General features: G+C 38.2%; 1 protein-coding gene across 13 annotated transcripts in view; it reads left to right on the top strand.

Moving 5' to 3' along the window:
- Positions 1–23,191, top strand: part of LOC116272355 (histone demethylase UTY) — a 140,879-nt gene that overhangs the window by 44,861 nt on the left and 72,827 nt on the right. For 12 of the 13 annotated variants that reach the window (XM_031661053.1, XM_031661059.1, XM_031661056.1 and 9 more), the window contains exons 5-6: positions 17,491–17,549; positions 21,086–21,206. In XM_031661053.1, coding sequence (XP_031516913.1) covers positions 17,491–17,549; positions 21,086–21,206 — 180 coding nt within the window. Of the gene's footprint in view, positions 1–8,742; positions 9,383–17,490; positions 17,550–21,085; positions 21,207–23,191 lie in introns of those variants that run through there. The other variant, XM_031661063.1, reaches the window with a different exon arrangement.

Raw genomic sequence — 23,191 nt, 5'->3', positions numbered from 1 at the left:
AGTTCGAGGTAGAAGTTTGGGGTCACCGCAGACATAGGGCTGATTATCACCACATCACACATTGAATAAGTAATTTGGTTATATACACAAATTCCTAAGGAAGTTCCTATTTGCTTATAATGGGTTTGATATATAAAGGTTTTTACCTGTGTGTTCCTTACCCAAGTAGTGTGGGTGCACATGGAAAACTCATTTGTATTTTCACCGCTTTGTAAGTTTGACATAATAGTTAATATAAGTAAAACAGAGAGTAACATCTTCAGACTAGGCACAGGCAGGCTATGTTGCTTTCTGAAAGCAAGGGTTGGCAACAATGGCAGTATAACAATAGTACAGCAAATATTACTAGAATAGCAATAAGTATTAAAATATCAGCCCATATCTACTTTACTTATCTACTGAACACTCCTCAAGCTTCGGCAGTGCGTAGAATAGTCAGCTTCTGGTTGTGTGACTATAGCAGGGCCCAGCGATTTTTCATTAACAGTTGGGTCTGAGGTTGACTGGTCTAGGTTTGGTCTCTGTTGGCACCTCATCTTAGGGTTAGTTTGGTGGGTTCATCAGGGTCTGGCTGGCTGGTCCACGTGTCCTGGGCAGTAACTGGCTTTAACTGGCTATGACAGTTCCAGGGAACAACTTCAGCAATCTTAACAGCAGTGTGAGTAAATACGATTACTATAAAAGGCCCATCCCATATGTGCCCTAACATGGACAGGTTCCACTTTTTGACTCAGACAGAGACCCTGGGTTGGTACGGGTGAACTAGGCTAGTTAGGCCTATTGGCAGTCTTTCTTGCACCAAGCTTTGCACTTCTCTCATAGCTGTACCTAAAGCTTGCATTTGCCTTCTCATTGTTAGTTCCCGTACTTCTTTGAGATCTCCTTTAATTTGGAAAAAAGAGGGGGAGGCCCTCCAAACAGAATTTCATAGGGTGAGTATCCAGTTTGCTTGTTTGGGGTGCATCTGATTCGAAGGAGAACCATGGGCAGAGCCATATCCCACTTTAGGTGGGTTTCTTGACAGAATTTTTTTAACAGTTGCTTTATTGTCCGGTTCATCCTTTCGACTTTTCCTGAACTTTGGGGATGGTACGCAATATGCAGCTTCCATCTTGTTTTTAATAATTGGGATACGTTTTAAACAACTTCAGCGACAAATGCTGGGCCTTTATCTGACCCGATAGTCAAAGGCACCCCAAACCTGGGGATAATATATGCTAGTAATGCACATGTTACTCCTTGGGCCTTTTCAGTTTGGTTGGGGAAAGCTTCTACCCACCCATAATAGGTGCATATAAAGACCAATAAATACTTTAGTCCTCTTACATGGGGTAACTAAGTAAAATCTACCATCAGGTTCTCACAGGGGATTGAGCCTACTTGTATTCTAAAGGTAATGGTTTTGGGAAAAGAGGTAACATTAAAGCTTCTTCTTCCTGTGGTGGGACTGCCATAGCCACCCACCTCACCTCTCTGTCTGCCTTTCTATTTTCTCTAGATCTATAGGATCTGTCTGTCTGATGATCTTTGCAATGTATAATGGCCACCTTTTTAGGTGCCCAAACAGCATCTAAGAGCTGCAGGATCTCCTTTTTATTTTTTATTTCTTTTCCTGCACCTGTTAGAAGTCCTCTCTCTAGATGGCTCCATGAGCATGCTGTGTAGCAAAAGCATATTCAGAATCAGTATAGTTATTAACTATCCTCCCTTTTGCTAGTAATAAGGCTCTTGTTAAAGTAATAAGCTCAGCCTTTTGGGAGCAGAGGTTCCAGTTGTCAGTGACTGTGCTTCTACCACTGTTCCCTCACCTGACTTAAAATCATTTATCACTACCGCATACACAGCTCTGCAAACTCTATCTGAAATGAAGCTGCTACCATGTGTAAAACAGTCTAGGTCTGAATTTTCAAAAGGATGATCTTTCAAGTCTCTCCTGCTTGAAAACACTTGATCTACTACATCCTTACAATAATGTGATGGGAATTCTTTTGATTCTTCTATAGGCAACAGAGTAGCTGGATTTAGGGTGTTCACTGTTTCCACATTTATATTAGGATTTTCATGTAACAGTCTGATATTTAGCCATTCTTGGATTAGACAGCCAGTGATGCCCCCTCTGGTCTCACAGGGTTATTACAGTGTGTGACACCTGAATAGTTAACTTCTGTTCCAGCGTTAATTTGCCAGTCCCCTGGGCCAGCAAGAGAGTTGCCACTGCTGCCTTAAAGCAGGGTGGCCAGCCTAATGCCACCGTGTCTACTTGTTTAGATAAATAGGCCACAGGTCTATGCCATGATCCTAGCATTTGTGTTGAAACTCCTACTGCTGTCTCTTTTCTTTTCATCCACGTACAAGAAGAAAGGTTTAGTCTGATTTGGGATGCCGAAAGCTGGAACCTGTGTTAAGGCTTTTTTGAATTTTTAAAATTCCTTTGCTTGCTCTGTCTCCCAGAGGAGGGGCTCTTTCTTACCCTACTTTGTAGCTTCATATAGAGGCTTAGCTAAAAGTGAGAAATTTGGGATCCAAATGCGGCAGAACCCTGCTGCACCTAAGAATTCTCTGATTTGGTGCCCTGTGGTGAGGGTAGGGAGTGTACACACGGCCTCTTTCTGCTCACTACCGAGCTCCCTTTGTCCTTTGCTTGTTATAAAACCTAAATATTTAACTTTAGGACAACAGATGCAAGACTTTTTTTTTTTTTTTTTAAACTTTGTGTCCAACCTTCTATAAGACACTGAAGAGTTCCTCCATGCCTCTTTGGCAATCCTTCTAATTTGGGGAGCTTTTTTTTGATGTCACTTTGTGACTGGCTAACAAAGGCAGTATTTACCATTTTCTGCCTGTGTGTCAGATGGAGTGTAGAGCCACTGGGTTTCACACAGCCGCTCACAGAACTGGCTGGGACTCTCGTTGGGCTTTTGGAGGACTTCTGAAACTTTCCCTGTGTTCATTGCTTTTCTTCCCTCTGACTTTGGCCCATTTAGGAGTGCCTCCATATGCCTCTATAGGCATTCTAAATGATCAGGGTTGTTTAGGTCTCAGTTTGGGTCGGTGTCAGGGAACTGGGCTTCCGCATACTGCCTAGAATCATTTATGCATTCAGGTGCGTTGTTTTCTAGCCAGTGGAGGGCTGCTTGCACCGCTCTGTACCTTTCTTTTGTGCTAAATAAAGTGACTAGTAATTGCTGACAGTCTGGCCAGGTAGGACTATGAGTCAAAAAGATTGTTCTCATTGTGTCAGTTATTGCTTGTGGCTTTTCTGTATATGATGGGTTACGGTGTTTCTTGTTTAAAAGGTCAGTAGTGGAGAAGAGGAGATAAGAGTAAGTTTGTTCTCCACCTTGTACCCGGCCTTGATCATCATGGTAGACTTGTGTCCACATCTCTCTGAGCCACATTTGCAGAGCTCGGTAACCGCTGGACCTAAGATGCTTTGCCTCCTCATCCATTTTTTCCCTCCTAGTCTTAGGTGGCACGGATGCAACTTCTTCCTGCTGTGGAGATGTGCTGCTACTTTCTGAGCTTGTTTCTTCAGAAGACAACTGCCCTTCCCCTTGTCTAAGCCTCGCTAAGGACAGGTATAGAGGGGCATACGGGGGAGGGTTTTCTAGCTCCTCCAAAGGATCCTGCAAAATCGGTTTTTCTTGACTGTTTTGCTTAGTAGTCTCCTCCAAGGGCTTACATGATACAGTCTTTTTGATCCCTTTTGGGCCAGCTCGGGCGACTAGGGTCTTATAATATTCAGACATGCAGATTACTAGCCACTTAGGGCGAGTTTGGGTTATATTTAACCTGGAATCAGTATATGGAAATTGATCTGGGTGTCCATGCTGATGTGTTGCCCCTGTTATTATTTCAGACGCCCTGCTGGTGATTTTCTGATCAAGGGTACCCTCTGGTGGCCAACCAATGCCAAAACTAGGCTGTTACACGAAGCGTTCTTAACCCTTAACAGGGGGAGTCAGCTTTACTCCATATTTCCCAGAAAATCCTTTCCTTTCAGAAGTGGGAGGGGTGATAATGCTGGGCAGAATCATACTGATCTGACACTTCATGATCTTTGTGGTTGCGTACAAATTTTGGGATTTTTATTTTTTATTTCTGTGAAGACTGTCATTGGTATTTTGACAGGCACTACATCGAGTCTGTAGATTGTTTTCGGTGAACGTGAAATTTTTTTTTCTTTTTGTGTGTCTTTTTCAATTTCCTTTATCAATGCCTTTAGTCTTCATTGTAGAAATCTTTGAGTTTAGTAGTATTTATTTCTAGGTATTTTATTTTTGGGGCTGTTTTAAATGGAACTGGTTCATTGATCTTTTTCAGGTTATTTGCTATTGCTGTATGTAAATGGTAATTTTTACATGTTGATTTTATTTTGTGCAACATAAGTGCATTTGTTTTTGAATTTCTACAGTATTTTTGGTGTTTAGGTTTTTCTGTAGTGGCACAAGGAGAAACTACAGGCCAGTATTCCTGATGCACATAAATGGAGAAATCCTCTACAAAAGACTAGCAAAGTAAATCTGTTAACATACTAAAATGATAAAGTCATAAGTTTCGGTGCTGCAAAAGAAATAGCACTTGAATATAAAATTTTCTTCTCAGCAAGGCAATTTACTTCTATAGAAGGGTGCGCTCTCACAGATGGAGCAGTGGTGCCCGCACACCTCAACAAGGGAGGGGAAGGGCTTCTTATTCCTGACACAAATGGCCCCTGCTGCTATGTCATTTCCCTATGGGCTAGGGTTAGATTGCATGGGCTAAACTAATTCCTATTGGCTATTTTAAAGAGAGTAACAGAGTAAGTGGTTTGGTGGGAAAAATGGTTACAGCAGAGCAGGAAATCGGAATTAGGGTGGAGCAGGAAATTGGAATTAGGGTGGTGCAGGTAATCTGAATGAGTCAGGGTGGAGCTGGTAATCAGAATGAGTCAGGGTGGAGCAGGTGATCAACAAAGGTTACTTTATGAGGCAGTTAAGTTTAAACGTAGAAGGCAAAGAATTGAACATACTGACATACTGACTCTTTGAAGAGAAATTTAGAACTCATATCTAACAATTATAAATGGTAATCAGGTGGGATTTACCCTAGGGAACCCAAGGATGGTTCACCATACACAAGTCAATAAGTATGATACATCGCATAATCAGAAGGTCTGTTTGGTTGGTTTAGAGAGCAGTTTACCTATGATGTTTCTTTATTTTCTGTTTGGATGATCTATCCATTGCTGAAAATCATGATTGTGTGTCAGTCGGTGTTTCTTTTTAGGTCTGTTAATACTTGTTGCATAAATCTGAGTGCTCCAGTTTGGGATGCATATATATTCGTAATTGTTATATCCTTTTGCTTTATTGCTACGCTTGTCATTGTGTAATGGCCTTTCTAAGGTTTCTTTCCCACTCTTGACTTAAAGTCTGTTTTACCTGATATAAGTAAAGCTACTCTTGCCTCCTGGTTTTCCACTTTTGTGGAGTGTCTTTTTATATTTTTGTTTCAGTCTGAGTATCTTTATAGGCGAAGTGAGTTTCTTGTAGACACCATATTGTTTAGTGTTTTAAAAAATCTTTTCAGCTACTTGGTCTTTTAATTGGATAATTTAATTCAATTAACAGTCAGCATTTTTATTGATAGGCAAAAGTTAACTAAGGCAATTTTATTATTTGTTCCCTGGTTGTTTTGTAGGTCATTGTGTTTTTCTCTCTTACTATCTTCCTTTATAATTAAGTGATTTTTCTATAGTAGAATGTTCTGATTTTGTGGTATTGATTTGTAGTGTATATGTACAGCTTTTTGCTGTGTGATTGCCAGGAGGTTTATAGAAAAAGTCTGGTAATTTTAACAGTTTATGTGATTACAAAGAAATGTCAAGTTACAAAAACTGCAGTTTAATATTCCTGCCCTCCACATTTTGAATCTTGGACATTACAGTTTAATCTTTTAATATTGCCTCTTCACTTGTTGTTGTAGCTATCGTTGTTTTCAATAGTTTTGGTTCAATTTTAGTGTCCATACTGAGATAAATGGTTTATTTACCCCAATTACAGTGTTCAGTTATTCTGAATTTGTCTTTTTTTTTAAGCCAATGAGCTTAATACCTGGAGATATTGTCTTTTACACATTAATCTCCTTTTCTTTCAAGTTGAAGACTGTTTTTTTTTTTAGCATTTAAGACAGTTTTGGTGTTTATGAATTTCCTCAGGTTTTGTTTATCTGGGATAGACTTTTTCATTCGTGTTTGAAAGATACCTTTTGAGTACAGTATTTGTGAATGGCAGTTATTTTCAGCCCTTTTAGTATAGCATCTCACTCTTGGGAAATTTGCTTAAAGTCATATTGGGGCTCTATTGAATGTGATATTTCTTTTTTCCCTTCATTTAGAGTATTATTTTGCTTTGTTTTGAGTTTTGATAATTCGATTGTGATGTCCCTTGGGTATTTTGTTTTTGGATTGAATTTATTTGGTTACTGCTGAGCTGCTTTACTTGGTGATGCCATGTTTCTCTAGCATTATGGAATTATTTTCTTAAATACACATCCTAGGCCTGTCTCCTTCAGGAATGTTTATTATGTGGAAGCTTTTTTGTGTGATAGTTACCCAAATTCTTGTAAGCCATCTATTTTTGCACCTTTGATTGTGTAATTTCACATGGTCTTTCTTGATGCTTGGTAATTCTTCCTTCATTTTTCAAAGTCTGCTTTTGAAAATTTCTAATTATTTTTTTCTGTTCAGTTATTGCATTCCTTACTTTTTGGTATTTCTGTTTTGTTTTTGTTTATTTATTTATGTCAATTTTCTTTTTTTTTTTTCTTTCCTGGATTGTTGTCCAGATTTCATTTACTTTTCTTTCTCTGTTCTCTTCTAATTATCTGAACCTCAAGAGGATTGTTGTGAATTCTCCATCTGACACCTTATAGATCTTCACTTTTTTTGAGTACATTGCTGGAGCATTGTTGATTTCTTTTGGTTGTGTCTGTTTCCTTCAGTTTCTGCAATCATTGTGACTTTGTGTAGATGCTGCACCTTTGAGGAAATAGGCTCCTCTTCTAGTTTTTGCAAATGTTCTTTGGTGGTTTAGACCTTTACTACTTAGAATTGCAAATTAAACACTGGACTGTTCTCTTTTCCCATTATGGAGAAGACTCATAGTGAGCACCGGAACTAAAACATTGGACAGGTACAAACTCATTGCCCTGTAGGTAGGTGGTACCTAGTTTGGGGAACTTACAGTGAACACAAAATAATAAATGCTGCATCAAAACTAAATTGCTGCCCTGTCATGTTCCCATTCTGGGGAAGACTTAACTAGTTACTGGAACTTAATGCTGACCTTTTGCTGATTTCCAGGTGAGGGAAAGACTGCTTTCAGTCTTGAATGTCAAGGCTTTATGGAAAATCTCAACAGAGATTTGGACCTTACTGCATATTATGCCCTTTGTAGTACTGTGGAGCCAACTGGTCTCTTTGTGTTTCTCCTTCTGTTTGGAGTTCAAAATATTCACCAAGATTCTTTCACCAGTCAGTGTGATCTTCATTCTGTTGTTTGTCCTCAGTTTATTCCAGGTGGGTCAGCCTTTCTGGCATTCCTAGTGGTTCTTGTGGGATAGGATCAAAGTGTGCTTTCTGTGAAGATTCTGAAACAATAGAGGATGTAGAATGTCCACATCCAGTTTCCTCCTCTCACCTTCGAAACTGTGGTTCTGGGGAAATTTTCTGAGAGTATTTATGCTTGCTTGGGAGAGAGGAGACCACAGTTTAAAACAATGATTTTCCATGCCAGTTGCAGAATGTGGTTTTAATTAGCATTTTATTTGTGACTAATAATATTAAACATCTTTTCATGTGCTTATTTGTCTCGTTAGTGCATTTTTTGTTGATGTATATGCTTTAGTGAATTGTCTGTGTTTTGCTCTAATGAATTGTTTTGAAACTTTGGAGTTTTAAGAATTCTTTATTCTATTTACGAGTACTTTGTGGGATATGTGGTTTGTGACTATTTTCTCCCTGTTAGTTCTGTGTCTTTTTATCTACTTAATACTAGGTCTGTAAGTACATTGGGATAGTATTACTTTTGATAGTCTATAATAATTTTTGAATTTGCTTTTCACTTTAATGTCTGGAACATAGTTAGTTTTCTCTTTGTTAGCTTTTCCTATATTTTTAGAGACAAGGTCTTCGTATGTTGCCTAGGCTACTCTTGAACTCCTGGGCCTATGCAGTCCTCTTAGTACTTGCCTCTCCCTCTCTCTTTTTTTTTTTTTTTTTGTTTCTTTGGTTTATTTTGGAGGCAGGGGGTCTCTCTCTGTTGTCCAGGCAGGAGTGCAGTGGTGTCATCTCTACTCACTTCAAGCTCTGCCTCCCAGGTTCAAGTGATTCTTCTGCCTCAGCCTTCTGAGCAGCTGGGACTACAGGTGCCCACCACTATGCCCAGCTAATTTTTATATTTTTAATAGAGACAGGGTTTCACCATATTAGCCAGGATGGTCTAGATCTCCTGACCTCGTGATCCGCCCACCTCGGCCTCCCAAAGTGATGTTATTACCGACATGAGCCACCACACCCAGCCTCTGGTGGTTTTTGTTTTTTTGTTTTGTTTTGTTTTGATCTGTCACCCAGGCTGCAGTGCAGTGGTGCAGTCTCAGCTCACTGCAACCTCCGCCTCCTGGGTTCAAGTGATTCTCGTGCCTCAGCCTCCCGAGTAGCTGGGACTACCGATGCACCCCTCCTTGCCCAGTTAATTTTTGTATATTTAGTAGAGATGGGGTTTCACTGTGTTGGCCAGGCTAGTCTCAGACTCCTGACTGCATGATCTCTCCAGCCTGGCCCTCCAAAGTGATGAGGTTACAGGCATGAGTCACCACATCCAGCCATTCTCTCTACATATTTTTAAAGCAGGCTGCCTTGTAAGTGTGGGTGAGTATGCACAGTGAAGTTTCTAGTGGGGTTTGTTGATACTCTCTTAGGGTTAGGCAAAAGCTGGGCATTGTTATCTTTTAGAACATGAGGATGTAACTGAGGTGAGTTCCCTTCTGGGCTCTTCTGATGGAAGGGAAGGTTGGGGCAATCATAATGCCAACTGTGGTCTACCAAATGCTGCCTGGTTGATGCTAGGAGTATGTGGTGACACAGCTTCCTATTGGGCCTTGCTAAAGGGAATAAAAAAGGAGGTTGCAAAGTTCCAAATAACTTCAGTGCACCTGTTCTTTTCTCCCACATAAATAAGGCTTATCTCTCCACAGGGCCCTCTTTATAATATCCTGGTGGATGAAATGGAGTACTGCCTACTTTCACTAGATGGAGATACACAATTAAGTCCAATTTCGTTACTACTGACACCATCTGGTTAGAAAAATTGGAGCACTGCCTGGTTCAAATGATGAAGGGGTGTGTACATCAGCTTTTTGTTTGGCCTTGCCTAAAATATTCTGTAGTGGAATCTGTGTGTCATCATCTGCTTCTACTTTATGGCAAATGAAAGATTTACTCATCTCTTTGTTGATACTCCAAAAGAATCCAGAGTGCCAGTTCCCTTTGCCAGCAAAGGATGGAAGATAAGCTTTTGGCTTGTTCTGCTGACACTACTGTGCTTGGAAGTTGTGGTATGCAGTCTGCGGCCTAGTGGTAATTGGGATAAGAATATCAGTTTCCTTCTTAGCCCTATTGCAGCCCTATTATGTCTGTGTGTAGTGGAGTATGGGAGAATGCTGTTGTACTTTTTTACCCCTTGGTTTCTGGCAGTGTTGTGGATAAGTTTTCAGTTTTTATGTCATTCTTTTCCTAGTGTTTTGGCTAGGAGTAATAGGATTTTTGTGGCCTGTGTTGGAGCCTTCAGCAGTACCCTGTCTGGAACATGTAGAAGGCAACAAGGAGAGACAGGCAACTTGCCATATTGTCATTCTTTGAGTCCCGATGTCTCTATGCAGTCCGGCTTCTGGTTTTATCTTAAGAATTTTGAGATAAGTCCTGAAGAGTACTCAGTCCTCATTTTAGTTATTCCCAAACACTTAGGTGAGATCTTGAATTCACTGCTCTCTATGTGCAGATTTTTTCAGTCTGTTTCATGATAGTAGTTATGGATCTTGGTTTTGTAGACATTATTCTTTCTGGTCCTTTCAATAGCTTTTTCCCTGATCTTGGTAATTTTCTTAACAAGAGTTTAAACTTCCTCAGGTCTCTGAAGTTCCCTTTGTAGCTCTCTACTTTTTAGAATTCTGTCTCAAGATCTCCTAGTTCTGTTGGTTTCCTTAGACTCACAGATCTAGTTCTTCATCTAAGCAGTCTCCATGGTTTCATGTGCTTTATCTTGTTTCATGGATATTGTCATTATGGAGCTTATATCAGTTGTTTCTACTTTTCATTCACAGATACTATCATTCTTATTGATATACAGTATTCAACTTCTATTTAATTATTCTTTTTTCCCCTTTTAGTTTTTTTGAGAAAACAAAGAAGTGTTTTAGTACCTATCTTTTAATATTCTTCTTTACTGAACTTTGTCTTTATTATTTCTTGAAATCAATTCTAGGCAAATGAAGCTAGTTGAATTTTGGCATGTTCACTTTATTCTATTTTTGTACTGCCTTCTACTTATGCCGAGTTTCTATTTCTCATGGCAAGGGTTAAAGATTTTTGTAAAATAAGTTAAGGTATATAGTATGAGCTGTTTTTAAGAAAAATATTAAGCAAATTGTAATAAATCTGAGTGGATATTTGAAAATATATTAGTTATACTTGAATAAGAAGTTTGGAAGATGAATTAGGAAGAAATAGAAAATGTTATAGGCATATAACATTTTGGTAAGCAAAGTCTAATTTAAATGATTACATTTTGTGATGAAGAGTTGTTATAATGATTTTCATTTATTTGTGAGCATACATATTTCTTGTTTGTTTATATTTTATATTCCCAATATCTTTTTATGTTATGAGTTAATCAATCAAGCGTTGAAATAGTGACATTTATTAAACTACTGTTGTTTCCTAGGTAGAATAATACCATTTCTATTAAAAAAATGTAGTAGACACAGTTGATATGTTGCCTGTATTCTCTTTCTCTCTTTTTAAAACTTTTAGATTTGGGACACATGTGAAACTTTGTTACATAGGTAAACTCATGTCACTAGGACGTGTTCTTCAGATTGTTTTATCAGCCAGGTATTAAGCCTAGTACCCAATAGTTACTTTTTCTGCTTCTCTCCTTCCTCCCACCCTCTACCCTAAAGTAGATCCCAGTGTCTCTTGCAGTATTTGATTTTCTGTTCCTGTTTTAGTTTGGTAAGGATAATAGCCTTCAGCTCTATCCATGTTCCTGCAAGAGACATGATCTTATTCCTTTTTATGGCAGTTTAATGTTCAATGGTGTATATACACCACATTTTCTTTTTTTACACTTTAATTGCTGGGCATTTAGGTTGATTCCATATCTTTGCTATTGTGAATACTGCTGCAGTGGACATTCGCATGCATTTGTCTTTGTGGTACAATGATTAATAGCATAAATCATCATTTATGCCACTTGTATAGTGAGAATATACTCTGGGTATATACTCAATAATGGGATTGCTGACTCAAATGTTAGTTCCGTGTTTAGCTCTTTGAGGAATTGTTATACTACTTTCCACAGTGATTGAACTAATTTATTTACACTCCCACTAAGGATGTATAAGTGTTCCCTTTTCTCAGCAACTTTGTCAGCACCTGCTATTCTTTGACTTTTTAATAGTAACCATCCTGACTGGTGTGAGAGGTTATCTTATTTTGATTTTTATTTGCTTTTCTCTAATATTAGTGATACTGAACTTTTTTTTTTTCCTATGCTTGTTGGCTGCATATATGTCTTCTTTTGAAAAATGTTGGTTTATGTCCTTTGCCTACTTTCTAATGAAGTTGTTTTTCTCTTGTAAATTTAAGTTCCTTATGGAGACCTTTGTCAGATGCATGGTTTGAAAATACTTCATTCCATTCTGTAGATTTTCCATTTAATCTGCTTGTTTTGCTTACTCTGTTTTGCTCTGCACATGCTCTTACATTTAATTTGATCCCTGTTGTCAGGTTTTGCTTTTGTTGCGATTACCTTTGGTATATTTGTCATGAAATCTTTGCCCATTCCTATGTCCAAGATGGGATTGCCTAAGCTGTCTTTCAGGGGTTTTATAGTTTTGTGTGTTACATTTAAAGTCTTTAATCATCTTTGACTTTTGGTAACTATAAACTGGAAGGGGTTCAGTTTTAGTGTTCTGCATATGGCTACCCAGGTATTGCCTAAGCTGTCTTTCCAAGTTTTTATAGTTTTGTGTGTTACATTTAAAGTCTTTAATCAACTATGACTTTTGGTAACTGTAAACTGGAAGGGGTTCAGTTTTAGTCTTCTGCATGTGGCTAACCAGTTATCCCTGCACCATTTATTTACTAGGGAGTCTTTTCCCCTTGTTTTTTGTCAGCTTTTTTGAAGATCAGATGGCCACAGGTGTATGGCTTTATTTCTGGACTCTCTATTCTGTTCCGTTGGTGTAAACATCTATTTTTGGACCAGTACCATGCTGTTTTGGGTAATGTATCCCTGCAATATAGCTTCAAATTGGGCATCATGATGCCTCCAGCTTTTTCTTTTTGCTTAGGATTACCACAGCTATTTAATGTTGTGAGCTTTGAGTACTTGACATCTGAGTTGGTTTTGAGGTCTCTAGAGAATGCCTATACATTCTAGCCTTGCCATGAAAGGAATCCAGGAGAGGTGGCCATGAAAGTATACAGTGTGCTTTTCAAAGGATTCTGCTATATTTTGGTGGATGGCCCAATACTTGTGATCCGACATCCTTCTCACCAGATGACCCTGTCAGAAGAAATGCTCTATAAAGACAGTTCCTTACTGGCAATGATTACTCTTAGTTTCTGACATAGTGAGGGTGTGAAAGTGGTATCTATTCAGCAGAAGCAGTGAGCTTCAGTTACCATTACAGCCATTCTGTTGTTCACTTTTAGTATAATATTCAGTAAATTAAATGAGATTTTCATCACTTTAATATAAAATAATTTTTGTTTTCAGTGATTTTGCCTGACTGTGCCTTAGTCTGAGCAAATGTGCCTAATGCAAATGTGCCTTAGTCTGAGCAGTATGGTGAAATCCTATCTCTGCCAAAATTACTTAGCCAGGCATGGTGGCATGTGCCTGTGTTCCCCGTCAGTCAGCAGGCTGAGGTGGGAGGATTGCCGGAATCTGGGAAGTCAAGGCTGCACGAAGCCATGATTGTGCTACTACACTCCAACTGGTTGACAAAGCAAGACCCTATCTCAAAAAATAGAATAAAATAAATAAATGTCTTAATCATGCATTAGGCTTGGCTAAGCTATGATGCTCATTAAGTTAGGTGCATTTAAATGTATTGCCACACTTCCAACTTAACATGGTTTACTGGGATGTAACCCTGTCATAAGCCATGCAGCATCTGTTCTGGCAGAAGCCTTGTGGCTCTTATTTAACTAGGGTCTACTTTATTCCTACCAAGACAGACATCTCTAGGAGAGTTTTGACAGGAGGAGAGTTTGGTTTGGGTATAAAGTCAGGTGAAACAGAGGATGGGACACCACAATAGAAATGAAATAAAAGAAGTGTAGTGTATTACAGAGAAAAGGTAGCATGCCTTGCAGGGTACATGGAAAGGGGGAACTCTCTGGGATGCTCAACCCAGGTGAGACAGTATGAGGGAACTATGGGCCAAAGCCTTTGTTAGGACTCAGGGTATTACCCAAGCAGGTTTCCCTCAGTGATTCTAATTCATGGGTTTAGAGCAAGTTACAAGAGTTCAGAGTGTGACTGAGGTAGTCGTGGTGACATACCTGTGTCATCCTTGTAGATTGTAAGGGTTAGTGGGGTAAATCAAGTAGGTTGTATCTAGCTCTTCCGTAGGGAAGTAGTAACCAGAAGGCAGTTGCTTAAGGCAGATATGTAGATTAACTATATTGAGGAAGTAGAAGAGGGAGAAATTAGAAACTGTCTCAAGGGCAACTAAGTCCTGCTTCAAATATGAAAAAGCTCTGCTTATATTCAAAATGGATGCCAAGGCAACCGAAAATTATAATTTACTTCAGGAATCCATCTCCCTGTTTCATGCCACAAAAAGAATTAGTGATATCTAAAAATCTAAAAATGTAATAGCTAGGTGACTTTTCTGAGTTTAAAATATTGTTTTTAATACACATTGAGCATCGTGTATAGATTTCTGTTGTATATCGAAAGAAGGCATCTGTCAGTGTTGCTGTGAATACATCCCACATAATAATTGTGTGCTTATCATGAAACAAGCGGAGATTATCACGGTGAACTGAAAACTGAAGAGAACTGTTGAATACTTGAGCATCTCTAACTCAAAAATCTAAAATTTAAAGTGTGCTCCATAAATTGAAAACTTGAAAATTTCACACCCAGCCTCATGTGATGTGTCCTAGTCCAAATGCAGGTGCACAGCACATAGTTTATTCACCATCCCCAAGGGAAGAAGACACTCTGAGGTCCCTTCAGCTGTTACATACCTTTTCCAGCCATGCCAGATAAATCCAGATAAGCAAGGCCACGAAGGGTAATAAAATAACACTTGTGTAGACTGGATGTGCCAATGACAGGTTCTCCACAATGCCCCACATGGGGCCAAAACCTATATGCACTGTTTTTTGCTTATTCTCTGCTTAGTGATGTAAAGACATTGTATCACAAAAGTCTGGCAGATACCCTTTTGGGTAAAAATGATAAGAAAAAGAGAAAGCATTTATGTTTGTAGCACATAAAGTGAAACGTAGAGAAACTGAACTGTGATGTAAGTATGAAACATTTATAGAAGAGCATAGCATTGGAATGATCACCAATGTGACTTGAAGAAACAGAAGGATAAACTATTGAAGTTACATGCAGAAAGGATGAACTGAAGTTAATGAGAAATAGGAAAACACTGCGTAAAGTTAAAAACGTAGATTTTGATTGTGTATTGAAAGAGGGGATCTGTCAGTGTTGCACTGAATACCTGACACATAATAATAGCGTGCTCATCATCAAACAAGTGGCTGTTATCACAGTAAACTGAAAACTGAAGAGAACAGTTGAGTATTCAACAAGCTAGTTGCAGAAGTTTAAAAATAACTGCTGGCATGTGTTCATGTGACAAGCATGCATAAATCTGAACTTACTGTGGTTGACAACAGCTTGTGTACTCTGTTCAGGGAGTGAATTTCTTACCAGTTCATTATTATACTAACAGAGAGGCATGGATTACCAGCAACATCTTTTCTGATTGGTTTTGTAAATATTTTGTACTAGCTGCTTGTACTCATTGCAGGAAGCTGGACTGGTTGACATCTCCTCTGCTCATCCTTCAGCTGAAATTTTACTCAGAAATAATCTTTTTGGCATGTCCTTTTCTCCAAATGTGACTTCATTAATTCAACCATGTGAGCAGGATAGAATATCTTTAGATCAATAAAGACTAAATACAAACATTTTTCTTGAATAGCATGCTGGCATGAATGAATAGACATGTGAGTGTGGCAGGTCTTCAGAAGGAGTTAGCATGAAGAATGATGCTGTATATGCTATTGCCTGTACTTGCAATGCAGTGACTAAAGACATCATTGTCTTAGTATCTGGCACAGCTATGCTCTGTGACCGTGTTCAGAGATGAAAATAAACAAGGTGGTAACTTTGAAGGATATTCTATGTCAAGTAAGAAAAAAAATGACATCTCTGTTCCTTAAATACACAAAGTAAAGCTAGAAGAATTGTATATCAAGACTCTAACATTAATAATGAGGCCCTGGTTGTTCTTTTAACAATTGTGAAATAGCCAGAATAGTCTGGTTGAATTAAGGTGATTGTGATAATAGTGATGATGAAGGTGATATTTTTAAGACTGCAGGGAAGATGTCTACAGACAATGTGATGAAAATGCCTGATGGACTCATCGAAGGACTAGGACAGCAGGCATTCATAACAAGAAATCATGTCAGTTTATAAGATGAAAGAGACGTCCAAGGTAAAAGCATTTGTGTATGAGGCAGATAATTCTGCAGAAACATTTAACAAGCCATTTAGGCCGTGCATGGTGGCTCATGCCTGTAATCCCAGCATCTGGGAGGTCAAGGCAGGTGGATTTCTTGAGCTCAGGAGTTCTATACTAGCCTGGCCAACATGGTAAAACCCCATCTGTACTAAAAATACAAAAATTAGCTGGGTGTGATCGTGGGCACTTGTAGTCCCAGGTACTCAGGAGACTGAGGCAGGATAATCACTTAAACCTGGGAGGCAGAGGTTGCAGTGAGCCTGGGTCATGCCAGTGCACTCCAGCTTGGATGACAGAGACTCCATATCAAAACATAAATAAATAATACAGTGTATACAGTAAATTTTTCATCAAAATACAGCATCATAGGTGGAGACTGAGAGCCTGCTGTTCTGTTGTTGTTGTTTTTGCAGTTTATCAGCTGATACAGGTACACTCATGCACCTCTTAATGACAGGAATGCAATCTGACAAATTTATTATTAGGCAGTTGCATCATTGTGTGAACATCATATGGTATATTTACAGAAGCCTAAATGATGCAGCTTATTACACAGCTTTGCTGTATGGTATAGCCTCTAGTTTATACGCTACAAACCTGTGTAGCATGTTACAATACTGAATACTGTAATTATAACACAATGGTGTTTGTATATCTAAACATAGAAAAGGTTCAGTAAAAATCAATTATAGTCCTGTGGGACCACTGTTGTATATATATTGTTGTCTGTCATTAACATGGCCCATGATTGTATTCTACCTTGCTATTTAGTTATCCAGACACTGTTTTCTCACTGTATAATGTTGTGTCTTTTTTTTTTTTTACTGTTTTAAGCACTTATGTGTGAATTAGTATAAGAAAATATTTGCTTGTCAGTGGCATATATAAATTCCTGATTACGAATGATGGTGATGCCAAACAACCACAGATTGTGCTCTTGGTGGCTGAAATTGTGACATCTTCGCTTTCAGATGGTTCAATATACAAAAACTTTGTTTCATACTCAAAACTATTCAGCGTTTTGTACACATTTACCTTCAGGTTATGTGTATAAGCTATATAGAAAACAAATGAATTTTGTGTTTAAACTTAGGTTCCATCCCCAAGGTATCTATGGATATGCAAGTACTTAAAACCCAGAAAAGTCGGAAATTTGGAACACCTCTAGTCTCAAGTATTTTGGATGAGGGATGCACAGTCTGTGCTAACATTTAGTAGAGGGTAATGCTGTGCATTAAAAAAAAAAAAGTACTTTTTTGGTAACATCGAATGGAAAATTGATTCCAATTTACAAAATGGAGAGAACTAGAGAAAAAGTAGAGAAAAATATTATAATATATGGTAAAATACTCAGAACTTAAAACTTCTCATTACTTGAGTTCTTACTAATATGTGTAATAGATATAAAATCTCTTATAAGGGTTGTTTTGTATTTTATATTAACAGAATGCTGCATTTTTATATGGCCTTGGTTTGGTCTACTTCTACTACAATGCATTTCATTGGTAAGTTGACTTATACTATTTGTTTCCAGTAAATGGTGATTTTAATGTCTATAACCACACATTTCCAGTAGTACCACTTATTTTATGGGAGTTCCTAATCAAGTTCAGCCTATCATCCTTTCCTCTTGGCCAATAACTGGTGACTTGGTTATAAACTGCCATGCTCCTGTTTTATGTTTTACCCTATTTGAGTGCTGTGACAGTCCAAAGGAAGATAATAAGTATATGATCAAGATTTGCAATGTGTAGGTTGCCATAATGTTTATTACGAAGTTCTTAAATATGCACTGACAGCTATTTGACGTGTTTTCCCACAGGTGAATATTTAACTTTAACCTGGGTAGCTTTTCCTGCCATCTGTTTTTCTTCCTTCTCTGCTTTTCGGCCATTTAATTACATCAAGTCTGGAAATACTGAATTGTTTGCTACTGAGCATTAAAGATTCTATAAAGATTTTTTTTCATGAATGGTTTACATTGTTTTAAGGGATCTTAAACTTAATTCATAACCTTCCTGTATAATCAGTCATAAATCTGTTAGTTCTTGGTCACTGTTATTTAATCATTTATTTAGTAGTATAAGCAGACCTGATGTCTGGGTCCCCAGTCTAATAATTTAAACAAAATTCCTACTGAAAGCAAAAAAATGCATATTTTCTGCATATTTTGGCATTGAAATCGAAAGACATTTCTGTTCAGTTGTCATTGGGAAGGGTACCGACAAAGGATTCTTTGGGTGCCACTTCACAAGACCTGTTTGGCTAGTACGGCCCCTGCTCAAGTTTGGTTCCTGATGGCTGGACTGGCTCTGCCCGGTTGGCCCTGCAGGCTGTGCTAGGCTCATGGTACCCACCCAGATCTCACACCCACCAGTGGAGAGCCAGGTGCAGAGTTACAAGATGTGGGTGAGCCAGTGACCATGGGGTCTGGCCATGGCATACAGTTAGGTGTGCTGTCAGGTTGGGCAGCTCCAGGTGCTGACACGTGGGTGAGTTCTGTGCAAGTCTATGGCTGGACCAACAGTTCCTTCAGTGGCTTCCGCCTTGGGCATCTGGACTAGGGGAGCACTGTGGCACTGAAAATATGCGGAGATACCAGAAACTACAGAGCCCCAAATGGGGTGTTACAGTTTGTTACAGCTCTGGCTTGGGGAGTCCCGGTGTCTGAGCCCCCACAAATGTTACAGCACGTAATTACTGCTCCCTCACCAAGTCCACACTCTTCCGATGAACGGCGTTGCGTGCCTGCCAGTTGTTTCAGTCCCATTACCTGGCTCCAGACAACAGTTCCTGGGCTGGCCTGGCCCCACTGCTGCTTCCTGTCAAATGGGGCAGCTGCCTGGTGCAGGCAGAGGGCAGGAGGGCTACAGTGTTGCAGTCACTTTATGCCTTGCCCTTTGGCGGGTGCTGGGTTCTTGTTCTGGGTCCACGAAGAATGAGGTAACATGGACAACTAGAGGGTGAGCAAGGCAGAGAAGTTTTACTGAGAAACAGAACAGCTCTCAGCTGAGAGGGGACCTGAAGTGGGTATCCCCTACCCGAAGGTGGATAGTGCTAAAGTGTAGTGGAGTCTGGGGTTTGTGTGGGCTCAGAACGGGGGAGTGCACACTGATTAGTCCAAGGTGGCCTAGAAAAAGCACGTTTCGGCTGGCTAAAAGTTGTCAAGGAAGTTCTCACTCTGGGTCATAGACTCAACTTGGAACTGGCAGCCCAGTTTTCAGGCTTCAGGCTTTCTCTGGCTTGAACGTCAGGTTTCACTGGGGACCTGACCCTGACTGCCCAAGTCAGTGATAACACTGGTAAAGAATTTAGGGACATGTATTCAAAATAAGGATATAAGTTGTAGTTAGTAGAATAATTTATTATACTTTGCTTCATGTAAAGATGGAAGATGGTTATTTTAATCAGTATTTATAATTATTTCTCTGGGCATATAGATAAAATCATTTTAGTCAGCCAGAATTAACTTAGGTGAAGTCCAGTATAAGACTAATGACAGGGAAACTGTATTCCTATACAGTTTAGGGGAAATAAACAAGTGTGCATCATGTTGATTAATTTTCATATAGTTGTGATAACTCATGTTCTCCCACAGATTGAAGATAAGAACATAAAATCAATTGAGAGATAAAGCTAACATAGATACAAAATAGTAATGACTTTAATATATAAGTGAAAGATTAATGTCTTTAAGTGATGTCTGTGTAATTCCCCAATCCCCCTACCTTTTAAAATGTGTAATCTTGGAATTAATATATATTAATTATGTATAAAAATATACATAATTTTAGAAGTAGGAAATTAGTTATCAGACTAACCTATTGGGGCATGTGTGTATCCTATATCCTATTTTGTGCTATTACTGGTATCTGTATCTTTTTATACTCTATAGAAAATTGTCATTTGTATTAGAAACACTTAAGATTCTAAATTGTTACTTTCAGAGTATTTGGAGAATAATTTAGATTCAAGCAGACTTTTTGCTCTTGTATTTATTTTTGAGGAAGTTATCATTTACATAATTCAAGCAGTAAAAATATTCAAAATAAACTCACTAGTAAAAAAAAAAACTCTACTTATCTGTGGATTTTCTTTATTGGAGAGACTCATTTTAAAAAGAAACAATAATTAAGACAATATAATAGCATTTAAGCAAAGGTGAATTGATAGGATAATGAACACTGAATTAGATTGGAGAACCCAGAAACAGTCCCACATGAACATGAGTACTTGATTTATATCAAAGGTAGCACCATATTGCTCTGGGATGAAAATAGTCTGCTCCACAAAGTATGCTAGACTATAGGAAATCTATGTGGAAAAAATAAAAGTTGATCCCCTACCCATATTATTACACATACTTAGAATAGTAGTTAGATAATGGCAGACAGGCCAGGTGTTTGCCTGTAATTTCAGCTCTTTGGGAGGCTGGTGCAGGAGGATCCCTTGAGCCCAGAAGTTCATGACCATCCAGGACATCAAAGGGTCTACAAAAAATGAAAAAATTAGCTAGGTATGGTTGCATGAGCCTGTAGTTCCAACTACTCAGAAGGCTGAAATAAGAAGATTGCTTGAACCCAGGAGGTCCAGGCTGCAGTGAGCTGTGATTGTCCTGCTACACTCCAGCATGGGTAACAGATTGAGACCTCGTCATTTACAAAAAAAAGAGTAAACCAAAAATGAAAGGCAGAAATAAAGTTTTAAAGGTTGGCTTATATGAAGCTGAATAGAAACAGGATTAACTTTCTCACTTCACTTTCTCACCTTTTCACATTTTCCTGCTCTTCCTCCTTGAGATGTTTCAGAAAGATTTGTAGTAATTTCCACTAAAATTCAGATATTTTTGAATAGTTGATGGAATTGAGAAAAAAAGGATTATGAGCTTTCTTACCCCTTTCTAATAAATATCTGTTCATTCATACTGTTTTTTATAAAGTTGGTACTTTCATTAAAATTGCATACCTAGAATGCTTCCTATACTTATGACATACACATAAATATTAAAAATTACAGTTTCTTATGTTTATATTTTTTTCAGGGCAATTAAAGCATTTCAAGATGTGCTTTATGTTGACCCCAGCTTTTGTCGAGCCAAGGAAATTCATTTACGACTTGGTCTCATGTTCAAAGTGAACACAGACTACAAGTCTAGTTTAAAGGTAGGTGGTTGAGATTTTTCCCACATACACAATTTCACATGCATGTATGTGTACGCATGCACGTGCGTGTGCCCACGCACACTTTAATGTCTCTGAGAAGTGTTGGAATTTAGCGCTATAAAAATCTTAGAAAATTGAGGATATAACCTAAAGGGTTGAAAAAAGGTTGGAACTGAGTTTCAGGATATAAAATAAATACGAACACTTGCAAGATAACTTTAGCATCTTAAACTTTTTGTTTTGTTTAATTTTAAAAGTTTTTATATAATCAGGAGATGGTGAAAGTTTTGATTTCCTCTGAGCATCAACATTATTGCATGTAAGTGGTTGCCACCAAAAAGAGAGAACGGGCCAATTAGTGATGTCATACCAGTGATTTAACTATTGATTATTGTTTTGTATAGGCCTCATTAGAAACCTACACCTATAATAGCAAACATGTCATAACAAAGTTGTATAATATAATATTCTCTCTCAGGCTTTTGGACTGCCAGTTGGTAAATACACAGATTTTGGGTAATATGCAGATTTTTGGGAAAAATTAAATTATTGTTTAAATATCTTAATTCTGTGGAAATTTGATTTCTCAAAATTTTTTAAGTTTTTTGCTATGTGCAGCTCTTTTATGTTTTCCAAGACTTTAATGAAAATAGGCCTTATCTTTAAGTTAAAAGCATTGTTTTTTGAAAGAATTATAGCTTCTGGAGAAAATAATAAGGTTTGTGATTTTGTGACTGTTAAGTATGTTTCTCCTTTTCCAGATACAGCTCTTTTGTAGATTATCTTAATTTTAAAGGTGGAGGGTATTTATGTGACTTAACAATAGGATTTACTTTGAACTCACTAACAGAGAAATACTAAAAGAATGCTTTTTAAAAACTCTATGTTGTTTGGGGTTCCCCAAACCACCCTCAAATTCAGTTATTTGTTAGAGGAACTTAACCCAAATAACACTTATATTCATGGTTACAGTTTATTACAGTGAAAGGATACAGGTTAAAATTATTAAAGGAAAAGACGTATAAGGGCAGAGTCTAAGAGAGAGAACCAGGTGGAAGATTTCGTTTGTCCTCTATTGTACATCTGTAAGCTGCAGTTGATTCTCCCTACAGCAAGTTAGGAAAACATGAACAGAATATTGTCCACCAGAAGAGCTCACTGACTGTTGCTTTTCAGAGTTTTTACTAGAATTTGATCTTGTAGCTGTGGAGGACCTGCCTACTAAGCTGCCTTAGTAGCTGACAAGTTGGACTCCCTTAGTAGCTCAGTCTCCAGTGCCTACAGAGGGAGGTCTGATACCATATTGCCCCAGGCCTCTGCCATAAATCAGTTATTAGGATAACTATCTGGGATGAACCAAAGCCCCAAATAAATAAAGACACTCTTGTCAGACTAGATATTCCAAGGACTTCAGAGATTACTGTCAGGAGCTTGTTAAGATTCATACCTTTGTTTGAATGTGCTTGTCTGGCCAACCCAGAGTTGCTGAATTAATGCCTTACTGCATGTGTTTCTTACTCAATTATTCCTCGTTTTAAAGTTTACAATTATGTAAACTTTCTGCTATTTATGTTTTTAAAGAGTTATACTAATGGAACATAGTCATCCCAAAACATTAAAATCATTGCAAGTAAACTATGTAAATTAGATTTCACACTACTCAGAAAAAAAGTGGAATTGAGGAGTCCATAAGTCCAAGGTTAAGTGCAACTGATGTGGAAAAATAGAACGGAATTTTTCAGTTTTTCTGAAATTCTCAAACTTTCAGTTTTTCTCAAATTCAGAGCAACGTTTTCAAATTGCTTACCATTTGAGAAACCTGTGGATTTGAAACTGAAAATAAGTACAGCTATGCCACTTTGTAGATTTAATCCTCTCTGCACATTGTATGTGTATATGTGTATATATATGTACATATGTGTATGTGTATATATATACACACACACTCACATATAATGTCTGTAAAAGGCTCTAAGATGTTTTAC

Source organism: Papio anubis, chromosome Y (assembly GCF_008728515.1).
Source record: "Papio anubis isolate 15944 chromosome Y, Panubis1.0, whole genome shotgun sequence".
In the NCBI taxonomy this organism is placed as follows: Eukaryota; Metazoa; Chordata; class Mammalia; order Primates; family Cercopithecidae; genus Papio; species Papio anubis.
This window is presented reverse-complemented; position numbering and strand designations above follow the sequence as displayed.